At 39.7% G+C, this 16,977-nt stretch overlaps 1 protein-coding gene and 1 long non-coding RNA gene across 2 annotated transcripts in view; one reads left to right on the forward strand and one right to left on the reverse strand.

Annotated features, from left to right (window-relative positions):
* Positions 1–16,977, forward strand: part of LOC113568987 (STING ER exit protein-like) — a 222,034-nt gene that overhangs the window by 97,220 nt on the left and 107,837 nt on the right. The window contains exon 3 of the mRNA XM_026997116.3: positions 8,927–8,947. Within this exon, the coding sequence (XP_026852917.3) occupies positions 8,927–8,947 (21 nt within the window). The remainder of the gene's footprint in view (positions 1–8,926; positions 8,948–16,977) is intronic.
* LOC145657429 (uncharacterized) lies at positions 402–5,402 on the reverse strand. Its single transcript, XR_014123067.1, has 3 exons — positions 5,154–5,402; positions 1,443–1,521; positions 402–1,007 (listed from the first exon to the last, which is right to left on the reverse strand). It is a non-coding gene; the product is annotated as an uncharacterized LOC145657429 (long non-coding RNA).

Consider the following 16,977-nt stretch of genomic DNA (forward strand, 5'->3'; position numbering starts at 1 on the left):
GGGGAAGGAGTTAATAGGCTTTCACAATTAAGAAAAAGCATTGGAATGTTACTGAATAAGATGTGAAATTCCGAGTGATACAATGAGATGATTTTCAAAGTTGTGTGATACACAAAATCAAACTATATATTTAGTTATCAGAGAACAGGCCTGTGAGGGTGAGATGGGAGTGATTAGATAACAGGCCTGTGAGGGTGAGATGGGAGTGATCACAGAACAGACCTGTGAGGGTGAGATGGGAGTGATCAGAGAACAGGCCTGTGAGGGTGAGATGGGAGTGATCAGAGAACAGGCCTGTGAGGGTGAGATGGGAGTGATCAGAGAACAGACCTGTGAGGGTGAGATGGGAGTGATTAGATAACAGGCCTGTGAGGGTGAGATGGGAGTGATCACAGAACAGACCTGTGAGGGTGAGATGGGAGTGATCAGAGAACAGGCCTGTGAGGGTGAGATGGGAGTGATCAGAGAACAGGCCTGTGAGGGTGAGATGGCAGCCCACAGACTGCTGCTGGAAGGAGAACCAACCAACATGGAGGACCAGATGTGACAGGGATACAGACACTACACTGCCATACACCCAATCAACATGGAGGACAAGACTGTATGTGTATATGTATGTGTAATCAGACTGTATGTGTAGTACTGTAGACTGAGGTATGACCTGCACAATACTAATGGATGTGCCTTACAGTGCATTTGCACTGTTCTGGTGCAGACACACAGCACACAGCCCACCCAATACACAACACATAGCCCATGGGCCAGATTCACAATACACAACACAACTAACAGCCTGTGGGTCTGACAGCCCAGTGACACTCAAACTGACTCAACAAAAATATATATATAAAAATTATGTATTCTTACTCAAATTCATCACAAATTCAATGAGACAGTTTAATGAATATGTGAAACAGTGCCCCCTAGTGATTAGTTTCAAACATTGGAATTGTTCTCCTGACTTGTTTTCTCTTGGTTGTTCATGACCAATCTGAAACAACATTCAACTGAAACACAGCAGCAATAAACAGGTTAATCCACATTATTTCAGAGGTTGCACGTGTTTATCAAAAAGAAGTAGTAGTTACGAGTAAAAAATGTTGATCTTAAACACAGGAAATTTAACCCAGAAACAAATATGTGAGGAAGTATGTAAACATGTAATGAAAATGTTTGTGGCTCTGTTATAGGTGTCTGCGTGAAATCGACCCTTGGTACAATAGTTATTAAAATCTGACAATTGTGATGGAGTTACCCAGTAAGAAAACTGATTTATCGAGGATTTAATAAGGATTCATTTGTTCACACACATTTACAGACACTCTTCTCCAGAGTGGCTTACATGTGTATCAGTGTGACAGTACGTGTGCACCCTGTGAATCAAATGCAAGATGTAGGTGTTACTAGCACCCTAATTTCTTTACTTAAGGTCAGAGCCTTACCTGAGTTACAGGAGACCACACAACCAGCAGAGTCTTGGTAAATGTCTTAGTTTATCTGTTATGGTGCATCTTTGCAGACCTGTAGAAAACAACAGAGAAAATCTGTATGAAGATTTCAGAAAGTGTTAGTGTCTTGAGGGGGATCAAAAGACTGTATGTTATATCCAGTATATACACACATACAGACAGTAAAGACAGCTATATATCATATACAGTATATACACACATACAGACAGTAAAGACAGCTATATATCATATACAGTATATACACACATACAGACAGTAAAGACAGTTGTAAGTCATTTCCAGAATATACATACAGACAGTAAAGATACATGTATGTCATATACAGTATATATACACACATACAGACAATAAAGACAGTTGTACGTCAAATACAAGTATATACATACAGACAGTAAAGACAGCGGAATGTAATATGCAGTATGTACATACAGACAGTAAAGACAGCTGTAAGTCAGATACACATACATATAAACACACAGACAATAAAGACAGGTGTATGTCATATACAGTATAAACATACATAAAGACTATAATGACAGCTGTATGTCACATACAGTACATACATACAGACAGTAGACAGCTGTATGTCTTATACAGTATATACACACAGACAGTAAATACAGCTGTATGTCATTTACAGTATATACATACAGACAGTAAATACAGCTGTATGTCAAATAATGTATAATGTCACGTTCAGTCCCTTCCATCTTCCGTGTTCCGTGTTTTCCTTGTCTTGTGTTTAGTTCCGTTCCATAGTTTCGTTTTGTGCTCACCTTGTTTGATTGCTTACACCTGTCCCTCGTTTCTAGTTTTGGTGAAATTCATGCATTTAATCCCTGTTGTGTGCCTTGGTTGTTGCTGTTCATTGTTTGAATGATTTGTGTATGTGTTTAGTTCATTGAATGTTTGCATGTTTATTTTTATGGTTTTGTTGGTTTGTACTCCGTGTTTCTTAGCCATGAGTTTTCCCTAGCCTTAGTTATAGCCTGCTTCCCAGTTTGCCTTCGTGTGTTTATTTTGTCTACTTATATATCCCCGTGCTCTCCGTGTTGGCTCTTTGAGCCTAGACTACGATAACAACTCTGATTTTGGATTTGGGCATAATAAATCTCGCTCCTCTCCGCACATGCGTCCGCCTCCTTATCGCTCAACATTACATATAAATATACATACAGACTATAAAGACAGCGGTATATTATATACAGTATATACATCACACATCCAGACAATAAAGACATACTGTATATAAACATATACAGACAATAGAAGACAGCTGTATGTCATATACATTATATACATGCAGACAGTAAAGACAGCTATGTCATATACAGTATAAATATACAAACAGACAATAGACAGCTGTATGTCATATACAGAATATACATCATACATACAGACAGTAAAGACAGCTATGTCATATACAGTATGAACATACATACAGACAATAAACAGCTGTAGGCCATACATTATACATACGGACAATAAAGACAGCTGAGTGTCATATACAGTATAAAGAATACATAAAGACTGTAATGACAGCTGTATGTCACATACAGTACATACATACAGACAGTAAAGACAGCTGTATGTCTTATACAGTATATACACACAAACAGACAATAAAGACAGCTCTATGTCATAACGTATACACACACAAACCGACAGTAATGGTACCTGTAGGCCATACATTATACATACGGACAATAAAGACAACTGAGTGTCATATACAATATATACACACAGACAATAAACACAGCTGTATGTCATATACAGTATATACATACAGAGAGTAAAGACAGCTGTATGTCGAATACTGTATAAATATACATAAAGACAATAAAGACAGCCGTATGTCATATACAGTATATACATACAGACTGTAAAGACAGCTATGCAATATACAGTATAAACATAAATACAGACAGTAATGGTAGCTCTATGTCATATACAGTATATACATCACACATCCTGACAATAAAGACAGTTGTATGTCATATACTGTATATACATACATACAGACAATAAAGACAGCTGTATGTCATATACAGAATATACATCATACATATAGACAGTAAAGACAGCTGTGTCACAGTATATCCACACATACAGACACTAAAGACAGCTGTATGTCATATGCATTATATACACAGACAGTAAATACAGCTGTATGTCAAATACAGTATATATGTAGACAGACAATAAAGACAGGTGTATATCATATACAGTATATACATGCATACTGTGGTGGAAATTCAATGAAACAGGGAGTCAGATGTGGATAATAAACAGACAATAAAGACAGCTGTATGTCATATACAGAATATATTTACAGACAGTAAAGACAGCTGTATGTCATATACTGTATAAACATACATGATTTTCTGGATATACGGCTTGTACTTTGAATTACATCTATGGACTACGTGTGTTCTCTAATAAACTGCATTCCCCATACTGTGACTCTGTCTCCGCTTGCGCTCAGAACATTTCAAAGACATATGGAAAGTTCACATAAATTTCTAAAGAGGGACTCTCAGAACTGTTCAGGTTGCGGAACCTGTTACATTCACTGAGGGAAACTGTGGATTCATAGTCCACACAATCAAATATCTTGTAGGATACATTAGAATTAATAAAGAATATTTTCCTTATTTGAGTTTGGTCTTGTTGCAACACTTTGTACAGGAAAGGTTCAAATCCAGTAGTCCAGGTATGTGGACTTTCCTGCAGATCTAGGTATTCTTGGATGTGAATTTGTCCTTAAGTTCATTCTGAACTTGTCCAGAATGCAGCAGCATGACTGGTCTTCAATTTTCTGAAGTTCACATTACTCCACTGCTGTGCTCCTTTCATTGACTTCCAGTAGCTGTACGCATCAGATTTAAAGCCTTGATGCTTGCCTACAAAGTCAAAAATGGACCAGCCCCTTCATACAGGAGGTCAATGGTCCTTGATTCGTACCTTGAGTACTTCGAACCTCAAGTAAGGTTTGGCTTGAAATACCGTGCTTCAGGTCTCATGGAAGACAAGCAACTAGACTATTTTCTGTCCTGGCTCCAAGATGGTGGAATAAACTCCCACTTGCTGTCCGGACAGCAGAGTCCCTTGCAGTCTTCAACCGCAGACTGAAGACCCAACTATTTGTGGAATATTTAAATGACAACTGACCCTGAGTAAATTAGTACTTATTGTAGGGTATTGTTTATTACACTGATGTTGTTTAACAAACCCTAGCACTTATTGTGTATTACACTTATCATTGTTTAAGATAGACCTTATGTATTTTGTACTTGTAGGCATCAGCAGTGATCCCTGTATTCTAGATCATTGGTATCTTGGACTCTAACCTACTGTACTGGCTAGGATGTTTTCTATGAGTAAATGACAAAGCAATTTTGCAAGTCATTCTGGATAAGAGCATCTTCTAAATACTATAATTACTGTAAATGTAAATATGATAGGCTTTCTGAATCTGGCCACATGGTTGGTTTTAGGAATCTGGTCGTATGATTGGTATTAGGAATCTGGCCATATAATTGGTATTAGGAATCTGGCCGTATGACTGGTTTTAGGAATGTGGCTAATGATTGGTGTTAGGAATCTTACTGAAAGCCATAATTAATTACAGAGAGAAATACACAAGATTACAGCAATATCTATGAAGCATGGGAGCAGTGTTACCTTTACTGTTCAGTCTATAAGTCTTCAGGAAGAATGTCTGGATCTGTCTTCATCAGGATGTCCAGATTAATTAATTGTCAACACACTCACTTTAGCTACTGTTTCACTACTGAGTTTTCACTACTGTAGCAACATAACTGACCAATTGTTGATCATAACTGTTTATTACTACTATAAACACACCTGTACACACACTGTCTATTTCTTCACTGGAGTCCACCTGTACACATGCTCTGTTTCTTCACTGCAGTCCATCTGTACACACACACTCTGTTTCTTTCCTGTTATGATCTGAACGATAATCTAGTTGCACCTTTTTTTTCTCTTTAGAAGGAGCCAAACCAGTATGAGCACATTTCAGTCCCATAACATCACAAGAGTGGAAGAACAAGTCTTGTTGTGAATATCATATCTCCCTCCATGTGTGTGTTTATACCATATGTCCATCTGTGTGTGCATGTTGGGAAAAGAAGGAAGACACTAGAGCAGACATGGTGAGAACAGAAGACACAGGAAGACATGGAAGCAGATGCAGAAAACAAGAGAGAAACAACCATGATCACAGAGACAGACACAAATACAAATATGTAAACACCATGAATACTGTAAGAGGTGTATTAACACTGCGGGTGTTAACATCACTGTACAAGTGTTTAGATAACATTGGATGGGTAAAGTTAGCACTTCAGGTCACTACACTAACAGTGTAGGTTTTAATTCATACTGGGGATTTTTCTGTTTAAGTTCTGTTTGGAACTGAGACACAACCACTTGTCATCACCAGAAACCAGTTTAGCTGCTTGAAAAGAATGAAACACTTTCTATCAACATGTGTTGTGTGAGACAGAGAGAGAGCCATCATGGTGTAGTGCTGCTGTCACATGTCTGTGAGAGATGGTGAGAGAGAGACATAGGAGGAGTACAGAGAGAGAGAGAGAGAGAGAGAGAGAGAGAGAGAGAGAGAGAGAGAGAGAGAGAGAGAGAGAAAATATGAACACTCAGATGATTTGGCTTCAGTTTTGTACAGTTTGGAATTTCTACACGGCAGTTTTCATTACCAGAAACCAGTTCAGCTGGTCTGTTTTTATCTTTTGTCTCTGAATCATGGTCTGAACACCTCAGGGGAGCTGTTAGCATTTTAGCTCCAGTGCCAGAGTGAAGTGAAACTTTTCACCCTGTGATGGAGCTACCCTCCACCAGAGTGTGTTCATATGGACTGTATGCATTTCTTTAGTTGTACAAGGTCTGCTGCAAAACCTGTTAGCTCCACCAGAGGACTCGAATAGTTGACGACGGTTGAGAGGTATATCGGATTCACCCCTTCTGCCTCTGTGTGACAAATTAACACACTGCATAAACTTTTAGAAATAAAGCAGCTCTTTTAACATATGGTAGACACACTCTAGAAAAGATTACCATGCAACAATTCATTCAGCATAGGAACTGTTTTTGGTCTTCTCATATCTACAAATGAGAAGTAATAAAAAATTTAAATGATAAATAAATTACATAAAATGTATAAAGGTTCACAAATTAGAAATTACCTTGGTCAGCACTTTTCTCCACAGATTCAAGGAACTCGTGAAAGTTGGAACCTTAGAAACACAGAGTACAGAATTACAGACCGACTGATGTGTGAGCAGAAAGATTACCTTTATGGTAGCCCTCATACCTAAAGCACTCGCAAAGCATGTAATCTAAATGAACTGTGATCTTATTGTTTCAATTTTTTATAAATAGATTCACCCACTTTGAAGTTCAGGTTTTTCTCAAAAGGGTAGACTATACTGGATGACTATATTTTGTCTTGTTCTGTAACAGAAAATGTAAACATTTATATCCAAAGTATTACACAATAGAAATCAAAATTGTAATCTATTTAGCTAGCCATGAGAGTTAGAATAGCCGTATGATTTACATAATCAGAAAAATGTTACATGTACATACGTCTACATTTCAGTTGATCAAAATGGTTCACGTACATATAACTGGAACTCTATGATACAGCGGTCATATTTATCAATATATATAAATATATCAGCGGTTATATTTATCAATAACCATCAGAATATAGACATTTAACAGCATGTTACAATAACCTTTCCTAGCTAGCTCACAAAGAATAACTGTGACCTCTGACTACAGCGTGAGTGTGTGTGTGTGTCAGAGAGAAGGGCACTGAACAGAGAGAAAGCAGAGAATACAGAGTGGTAGAATATGAGACTGTAATATATTTAATCACATTAATATATCTCAATTAAACAAATCTCACATCCCTTTCATACACAGGTCTGCTTGGTTGGGGAGAAAAAAGGCGGCATGTTTTGAACTTTCTGGCCTAAAGTCATTACATAATTTTTGTCAGAAGGTGTATTCCAGCATGGGTAGAGGAGGAGTTGTGTCTTTCTGAGAGAATCAACCAATGGGAGGGGTGTGTGTGAGTGGCTGAGTGAGGGACAGACCTGAGACTGTACACATGTCTGGTTATCAGTATGTGCCAGATTGACATGAGGAGCGTAGCAGAGATTAAAGACTGGGGTGATATGTATTCATATATAAATATTATAAAGAGGCTGAAAACTTTTCTTTTTATTTAAATCACTTAAAATGTTTATTTTTCAATTAAGCCAATAAAACAATTTTGAGGACCCTCTGTTTGATTCATTGTCACGGTTGAGTGTCAGGGGAGTCTTTGTGAGCACTACTTGCTATGCCTGAGGCAAGGAATCCAAACAATGGTAGATTACACCATGGAATTCTGGATGTTAGCTGCGGGAGCTAGGTGGAAAGAGTCTGCCTTGGCTGATACATTCGTCATTGGCAGACCTACAGACGGAACTGGCATGTAAGCAGGAAGCCAACTCACTGAATGAGGTAGTACACCTTGCTATCACGTATGACCATCTCCTGTAGGAGCGATCCCGGCAATTTCCCCGAGGTCGACAACAGCAGGAGAATGCACCTGCAGTGGCGCAAGCAGAAGTTCCGGTGGAGCCCATGCAGCTAAGTGTGGCCAGCGTAAAAGGCAAGCCGGAGAACCGAAGGGAGCACTGCAATTGTTGCAGTTTTCCTCAAACCTGTCTATGTGCATACTATCTGTGGTGATTGTACACATGGGCCGTCGACTCTCCACTTCGGCACTGGTTGACTCTGGTGCAGGGGGCAATGTAATGGACTGGGGATTTGCTAAGAAGTTGAGAATAAGAGCCATTACCCTCCCCACTCCGTTAAGCATGCAGGCACTCGATGGGGGACCCGTGGGGTTGGGGCTCATAACACATTACTCCTCGTGTCCTCCTTGAAACTGAACATGTGGAGCATGTTGCTTTTTACCTCTTCCCTTCCGTCTCTCATCCAATTACGCTAGGGCTTCCATGGTTAAAGGCACACATCCCCACATGCAGTGGACGGAGAATCGGGTCCTTGAGTAGGCGGTCGCCTGCGAGGGCAAACGTCTTCTTCACCAGACAGTGTCCCTGCAGTCCACCTCCATCAAGAGTCCCGAGGCCGATAATGACCTCACCGTGCCACAGGAATACAGTGACCTGGTGCAGGTATTCAGCCCTACGAGAGCAACACAGCTACCTGCACACCATGACTGGGACTGCGCCATCACACTGAAGGAGGTCCCGGTTCCTCCCTGATGTAGGGTTTACCCTCTCTCCCAAGAGGAGGAAAGAGCAATGGGACAATATATTAAAGAGGCTCTTCAGCAAGGTTTCATTTGACCCTCCACCTCTCCAAGACACCGCAAGTGTCTTCTTCGTCAAGAGGAGGAACGGAGGATTGAGGCTGTGCGTGGACTAATCAGGGACTCAATGGCCAGTTGGTGCAATATCTGTATCCCTCCCCCTTGTTCCCACAGCGCTCCAGCAAAACCTGTCCATGCACCTGCAGTTTTAAGATCATTTTTGATTGACTAACACTAGTTATCTGAAATTGTACACATAGCACAATGATCATTCAGGATTCAAATTGAAGTAGACACTTGGGATAAGACATCCATTCACATCCAGGCTTATTTGTCCATCATTTAGGTTCCATTTGAGCTCATCTAATATAGAAGAAAATGTCAAAATACAAAACATAAAACGCCTTTGATGTTTTGGGTTTATAATGTGTGTCGATGCTGGAGATTCATTTTCACTCATACTCTACATTTCCTGATTCACCAGCGTCTTGTCTAATAAACTGAACAGTTTTGAGCATATACATGACTAATGACTAAGTAGCTACACAATGTTTCCAGTAGGTGTCCTAGACTTCTCCAAAGTGACCAAAAACCTCTCCAAATGCACACAAAGTCATCAGTCACTATACATCAAGTTTGCATGTTTCTTTTTGCTAAAATATCAGAGTAAGTTACTTTAGTAAGTTCCACAACAATATTAGCTTCATAGCATCATTGTTATTATAGGAAAATACTGTAGCTAATACTGTAAATGCTGGGGAAAATACTGTAAATGCTGTAATACTGTAAAGAAATATACCTTCTCATTTATACTTACGATTTGTATCAGGATTACGAATTTTTCCAGCAGTCAATGGAAGCATCCAGTGATTTGCTATACAAACATCGAAGCTAGTCCACGCTGGCAGCACCCAAACAACTCCACATAAACTTCAGCTAAAATAAGCCTCTTCCTTTCCATGATGTCCAAACGTATTGGTAAAATTATCAAATTATTCTTATGGTTGTACGAGTTTCGCCAAACAGCGTCAAACCCAAGTGCTAGGCTATCTACTAACACTGAAGCACTGACAGTGCACAGTGCGCAGACCTTTAAACATTAAAGGATTGACTAAATAAGGCAAGTGAGGGGTCTATGTTTTCGTCTAACCCTCCTCTGTTTGATGAAACAGCTGCCAATCACACTACTTGCTCTAGAAACACTTGGAAACACCTGGAAGTAAATGCTAGTCACCTGCCCCTTCCCCCTTCACACATAGGTGTGAATTGCTGTCACTCCAAGAAAATGGCACGTCAATGGTCAATAGAAATCAATATAAAATAGAAAAGGGGGGACTAATGCTCTATTCAGCAACAGTTTTATGTCAGTAATGTGCATTTAGAGTTAACCAAAGGCTTGCTTAGTTTGGGTTTGCTTACAAAGGAACCGAACGCGTCTTTTTACACAGAGACGTGAGCACACAATTAAAGACCCCCCCCCCCAACCTTTTACAATGTTAAGGATGTCCTCGGCTGGAATCCAGGAGTTAAATTTATCGAGCCAGCCAAACCACTTGATCAAGCTCATCTTTTTTCAGTTCCTAGTTTTTTCGGATAGTATCTTTTCTATTTTAAAGGCTTTGTCTTTTCCCACTATAATCTTTTGCTGCTCCTGTTCATAAAAGGTCCCTTCTATATTTTCCCCATCAAAATCCTGTAATTTGTATATGGGAGAGTGTCTCCTTAGACATTCAGAAACTAAAATATTCATCCATAAAGTTCTTTTTAATTGTGAAATTCTGACGGTAATCACCGACTATAAATTTGAATCTTAGTTTTTCCACCTTTTTGTGTTGAAACAACCCATACAAGGTTTTAAACACTGTGAATGAATTTCCTTCATTCACTTCAATGGGTTTCCTTTTGATGCTACTGTGATAGCTGTTGTTATATGCATGAACCAAGTCCTGCACCACATTGATGTATTTTCTTGTACTGATGGCTTTGAGGTATCTTCACATTCTGGTTTTCAACGCCCTGTTGAACCGTTCACACACTGAAGCTTTTTGCCCCGTTCCGGTAGCAAAGTGATTGATGTTACATTTTTTTCATGGTTTTTAAACTTTAATTTAAAAAATCAGTCTGAAGTTTTTTAGCACCTCTGCCTTCTTTTAGAATCGAAACAAAGGCTTTGGTAACCTCGGCATCCGTCTTGTTTTTTATCACACGTACCCAAGCATACTTGGAAAGTATATCTATACACATTAGCATAAAATTCATGTTATCACTATGCTGTGATAAGTTAGACATGTCTACCAAATCGGCCTGCTATTGTTCATCTATGTTTCCTAAAATTACTTTCTTTTAAATTTCACAGAGATTGGTTTATGTAGGGTGTATACATGCTGAGCTGGTAACCAGTTTTTGATTTCCTTATCATCAACCCTTTTACCCATTTCTTCCACCACAGACCTTTGCAGACTCTCGACCCCTCCATAGGACCCGGGGTTTGAGGGAGCATAGTAAATATTTTTCAGCAGATGTTCAATCATGGTGAACTCATTGAAACACGATGAAGAGTGCTAGAATGGATTATGGATTTATTAGTATCTTTCAGTAAAAGAGGTTATGTTTGTTACATTCAGCTAAAAATGAAAGCATGCAATCAAAGAATGTGATTTATATATGCATGTAATGGGTAACATATTATTGGCTTCAGATACTATCGAACTCTACTGATTGCTAGACTCTCGTACTACACACATCAGATTTTCCAAATTAGATACAGTTTTGTTCTCATCTGTGACATCCTGTTCTGACTCTGATTTCAATGGTTTTGCAGAACAGCATGATCCACTCCTTCATCAGCACTCTTTTCTTGGGTGAAGGACCAGAGTGGTTGTCGATAAGGTTTCCCACATGACCGGATCACTGGGGTTCAGGTTTTCATGCAGATTCCAGTAGTTCATGACATCTTCATGCTCCCTGCACACTTTGTTTTTTTTTCTTTGATGCTTCTGAGAGCAGCTTAGATGTTCTGTACCTCCTGCAGGTTGGCTACTACTACTTCAGCAATAGCCTGAATCTTGTTCGAGGATGGAGGTATCTGAATGCAGCACAGCTTCAAAGCTCTGGACAGTGGGTGGGTGAACCCTGTCTTGAATAGTCTGGGTGCTTCATGGCTGAAATAGGATTCATCCAGATTATACAGGTATGTGTGTTGAGTTTTTTCATAAAAGCTTGTTTCAGGGTTTCTGTTCTCTTTGTCCTCCATGCCATAAGAGCAGCTTCTTTATAATATGAGTTCATCATGAGTATAGAATAAGAGATGTGATTCTAGGCTCATCGTTCTATCTGTGATGCTCAGTGAGTTCTACCCCTATTTATATGAGAACTTGGGGGCAGTGTCATGATGGGCATTCCTTTTGTCAGCAAACCTGAGCTCATGTTGCCCTTTGACATGTGACTTTATCTTCTCTGAATGGGTATCAAATGTCTGCTTCAAACTTCAGAGTCTTACTTTTAAAGAATCAATCCTAAGACTTGTTTAAACTTTTTAAACATATTGATCAGGCTGAAATACTTTTGCAGATCAAACCCATTGCTTCACCCAAAGTTCACTACTAAATCTCTGGGTAGGGGGAGGAGTTGAAAGGATCTTTGAGAGAAATCAACCAATGGAAGGGGTTGTGTGAGGGTGAGTGAGACAGAGAGAGAGACAGACCTGAGGCCATACATATGTTTGGGTATCAATATGCACCAGAGTGACCGGAGCAGAGATTAAAGACTGGGGTGGTATGTATTCATATGGGCCGCAAAACCTTTAAAAATATATTTTTAATGACTTGAATATTTCTCAATTAAAGATTTTAAAAGTCAATAAAGTAATTTAAGACCCTTTGTTAGATTCATCATGTTTTATTATAATTTGATATGATATTATAGTATAATATCTATATATAGTATAATATGTAGTATTATAGTGTAATCTAGATCAGGTTGGTGGTGTCCATGCCAGGTGCATGTGGTATCCAGGTCATGTGTGTGTGATGTCCAGGTGCTAGAAGACATGGGGAGGACACAGCCCTGTGCTGCAGCCATGCTCACACATTCACACTAACACATGTTACCATGGAGAATCATGTGAGGAATCAGATGTGTTTTGGTCATCCTCTTCTGTGTCATAGACTCAGACCACATCAGCTCAATAGTGGCTGGATACTCACAGAACAGTCAGTCATGAAAACACATCACATTCTACACACACAGGCAAAATTAAAGAGCATGGCACTGTCCCACACGCAGACACACACAGCCATTAAATGAACTGTGCATATATCACGTTTCATGGAATGGAAAACGACAAAACAAGTGGAAAAAATAAACACCACACTGACTGTGGAAAAAAATGGAAAACAAAGGACGCCATGGGAAGAATGGCAGCCCTGATGCACTGGGGAAAACAAAACTCTAAAGCTTTACAAACAAAACCAGAAAACAGGGAGGAGCTTTAGTGACTAAGGGAAGCTGAGAGAGAGACGTGAGAGGGAAAACTGGAGAAGGCAGGGGAGTGTAAAAACACAGGCACCCTCGAAGAGCAGAAGAGAGGTGTAGCACAAGCGCTCACAGAGCACAACATCTAGAGTTACTAGCTAGGAGCTTGCCTCAACACTTTAGCAAAGTCCCAACACTAAGTAACTGGGTCACTGGGTTGATATAGACCTAGCACAGCTGTTGGGCATCAAGCCTGAAATTAAGAAAACTCAGAAATTAAACTGCACCACTCTTCCTTAAACATTTCATACACATTATATGGTAAATGTGTGTGTTAGTGAGAGAAATATAGATTCATTGATAATGTATGTGTGTGTTTATATAAAGAGAGAGTGAGAGATGGAGGGTATTTGAATCTGATTAATACAGTGATAGTGTGTGTGTGTGTGTGTGTGTGTGTGTGTGGGAGAGAGAGAGGGAGAGAGAGAGAGGCATGGGAGTGTGTGTATGTGTATCTGATTAATAGTGATAATGTATATGTAGGTGAGAGAGAAAGGGAAATACCAATTATGTCTGTGTGTGGGGGGGGTGAGAGACTGAGAGTGAAAGAGCTGGAGAAAGACTGATAATTGTAAGAAAGACTGTGTGTGAGAGAGAGATAGACAGACAATGTCTGAGAGAGAAAAAAAACTTTGTGTATGAATGTGTGAACAGTTAGACAGTTATAGAGACTGAGAAAGAGAGTGATGAGTCTGCACTACCACAGAGCAGTCTCACACCAGCACTGCTTTATGAATCAGACTATAAGGCAAAGAAAAACAAGTATATGTAACCCTTGGAATATGACACTAAAACTAAAATGTACTAAAGTAAATTCATCAGGCCCTAAACAGGGAATTAGCAAAGTATCTACTTACTGGCAGAGACATAAAGAGAGAGGTCCTACTCAAGTACAAGCTCAGTGAGCACAGTCTAGCTATAGAAAAGAGCACACACACACACACACACACACACACACACACACACACACACACACACACACACACACACACACACACACACACACACACAGTCTTTATTGTTATGCCACTGACACCGACCTGTACGAACCTGCATTCTTTCAAATGACTGAATGAATGTTTAAATGAAATTAAGTGTTGGTTGAATCTAGGGATAATATTTGATCTTGACCTTGGATTTGATAAACAAATTAATTCTGTTTTCAGAGGTAGCTTTTTCCATCTTAGATCAATTGCTAGGATTAAATAGTTTCTGTTGCCACAATATCTAGAGAAGGTAAAGTATGTCATTATTTCATGTTGCCTAGACTGGGACTCCTTGAATATCAACTTTTTGTCAAGAGAGAGAAATCTGAGTTTCACCTCCAATCAGCCACATTCCTGGGATACATCATAGGCACCAATGGGGTCACAATGGATGATTGTAAGGGGCAGGCAGTAGCCAACGGGCCCAAACCAAGCTCAGTTAAAGATCTGCAATGATTTCTGGAGCTTGGTCATTTCTAAAGACATTTTTTAGAAACTTTAATGCCATTGCTGTTTTCCAGGATAATGAGTGCATGCATGGTCCCAGACGACATGCTTCCATCATGTTACAGTTGTGTCCATCTGTTGGGAGATCGATAATGAAATTGAGAGAGCTCTGGAGACTCTAAAGATGCCAATTGACTGTCCTCTGGGTAAGATCTACATTCCTGAACAGTTCAGGGACCAACTCATCACCTGAGCTCACTCTTCTATGACCATGGGACAACCAGGTTAATTATGCATGTGGCAGCTGATTACGAAATGGTACTGGTGAGAATCTGTAATACAGGAAGTACACTGGTTAATTTCTTCTTGCACCACCTGCTCTCAGTGTAAAGTCCCTAAGACCCTGACAGCAGGTACATTAATACCATTGCTTGTAGCAGAACATCCTTGCTCCCACATCACCATAGACTTACGGATATTGACTTAAGGATATACGACCTTATTTCTGTAGGATATATGACCATACTTACTACCCCGATTGAGTTTCGAGTGGAATAAGGTTTGTCTTATTCACAGCCATACCTACCACCATCCAAACAGCAGAGGAGTTGTTCACTAATGTATTTCATAATTATCAGATCCCAGAGGACATCCTATCAGATAGAGGGATCCAGTTCACATCACATGTTTGGTCAGCCTTAATTGAATGCATAGGTTTGTCCATTAGCCTAACTTCTTGGTACTGTGACCAATCAAATGGACAGTGCAAATGCACTAATCAAGAATTGGGTCATTTTTGCGCATATTTTAACAATACCCTTTGAATTTATACTAGGCTATCAACCTCTTATGGCTCCATGGACTGCCAGCCCCTCAGATAGATGCAGTAGATAATAAGATGCAGAGGATGCATCAACTACTAGATTCCAGGAGGCGCGGTGGAGTCCTTCAGTATCTAGCAGATTGGGGGTGCCATATAAATTAACCTGCTTTTATAAGTGATTTCTACAGTCAGTACCCTGACAAGCCAGCGTCTCATCCCAGGGGACGACTGCGCACTAAGGATGACAGCAAGCGCCTTGGACGTGGTGCAGTCCACTCTCGAAGATGTTCCAGGTGATCACATTCTGGTTTGTGCTGAGCAGTCCACAAGAGTCTGGCCAGTCCCCTTATTTTTTTTTTTGGGGGGGGGGGTTCTGTCAGCACTCTAAAACCACCACACACTACATGTCCCAGAATCCTCAGGGGAAATCATCCTCATCCTCTGAGTACTAACTCAGTGCCCCTGTGCTTCATTAAATAGCTACCATATAATGTTAACATCTTAATGACTTTTTAGATTAAAATGACATTAAAACTGTTATTTGTTATTACTATTGTTACTATTATTGTTGTTGATGGTTTTATTATTATAATATTTGTGATATTATTACTATTTTCATTTTGCATTTTGTACAGTCATGCCAATAAACTCAACTTGATTTGAGTGATACACTGACTGTGTGTGTGTGTGTGTGTGTGTGTGTGTGTGTGTAAAAGAGAACATTGACACAGTGTGAGAGAGGGATGTTGACTTTTGTGCGTATATAAAGAAACAATAATAAAACTCACTCTAGTTTCTCCAGTTTACAGTGTGGATCTTCCAGTAGGGCAGAGAGCTGCTTCACTCCTGAGTCTTATGGTTTATTTTAGTTTAAATTCAGCTCTCTCATGTGTGATGAGGGATTTGACCTCAGAGCTGAAGCTAAAGCGGCACAGCCTTACTCTCTAATACTGCACTCAGACAGCCTCCAGAGAGAAGAAAAAAAACTCTTCACACTTACAGTTCAACATTCAAAAGTTTAAAAAAAGTTTTAAAAAATCTCTCCCACAAACATGTGCATGCACAATAACACCAACACAACTATGCACACACTCAAAAATATCAACACATATTTACAAAGCTTTGGTTGATGAGGGGTTTGATCTCAGAGCTGAAGCCAGAGCTGCACATCCTTTCTCTCTAATACCGCAGTATTCTAACCTGCAAAAAGAAAAAAACTCCTCACACTTATATACACAGAAGTGCACACAATATCTTTCTCTCTCTCTCTATCACACACAAAGACATACATGCATGTGCACACACGTACACAATCTCTATCACACAACACACGCATACATGCAT

The sequence above is a fragment of the Electrophorus electricus genome, chromosome 1 (genome assembly GCF_041902795.1).
Source record: "Electrophorus electricus isolate QZ-2024a chromosome 1, ASM4190279v1, whole genome shotgun sequence".
Lineage (NCBI taxonomy): Eukaryota > Metazoa > Chordata > Actinopteri > Gymnotiformes > Gymnotidae > Electrophorus > Electrophorus electricus.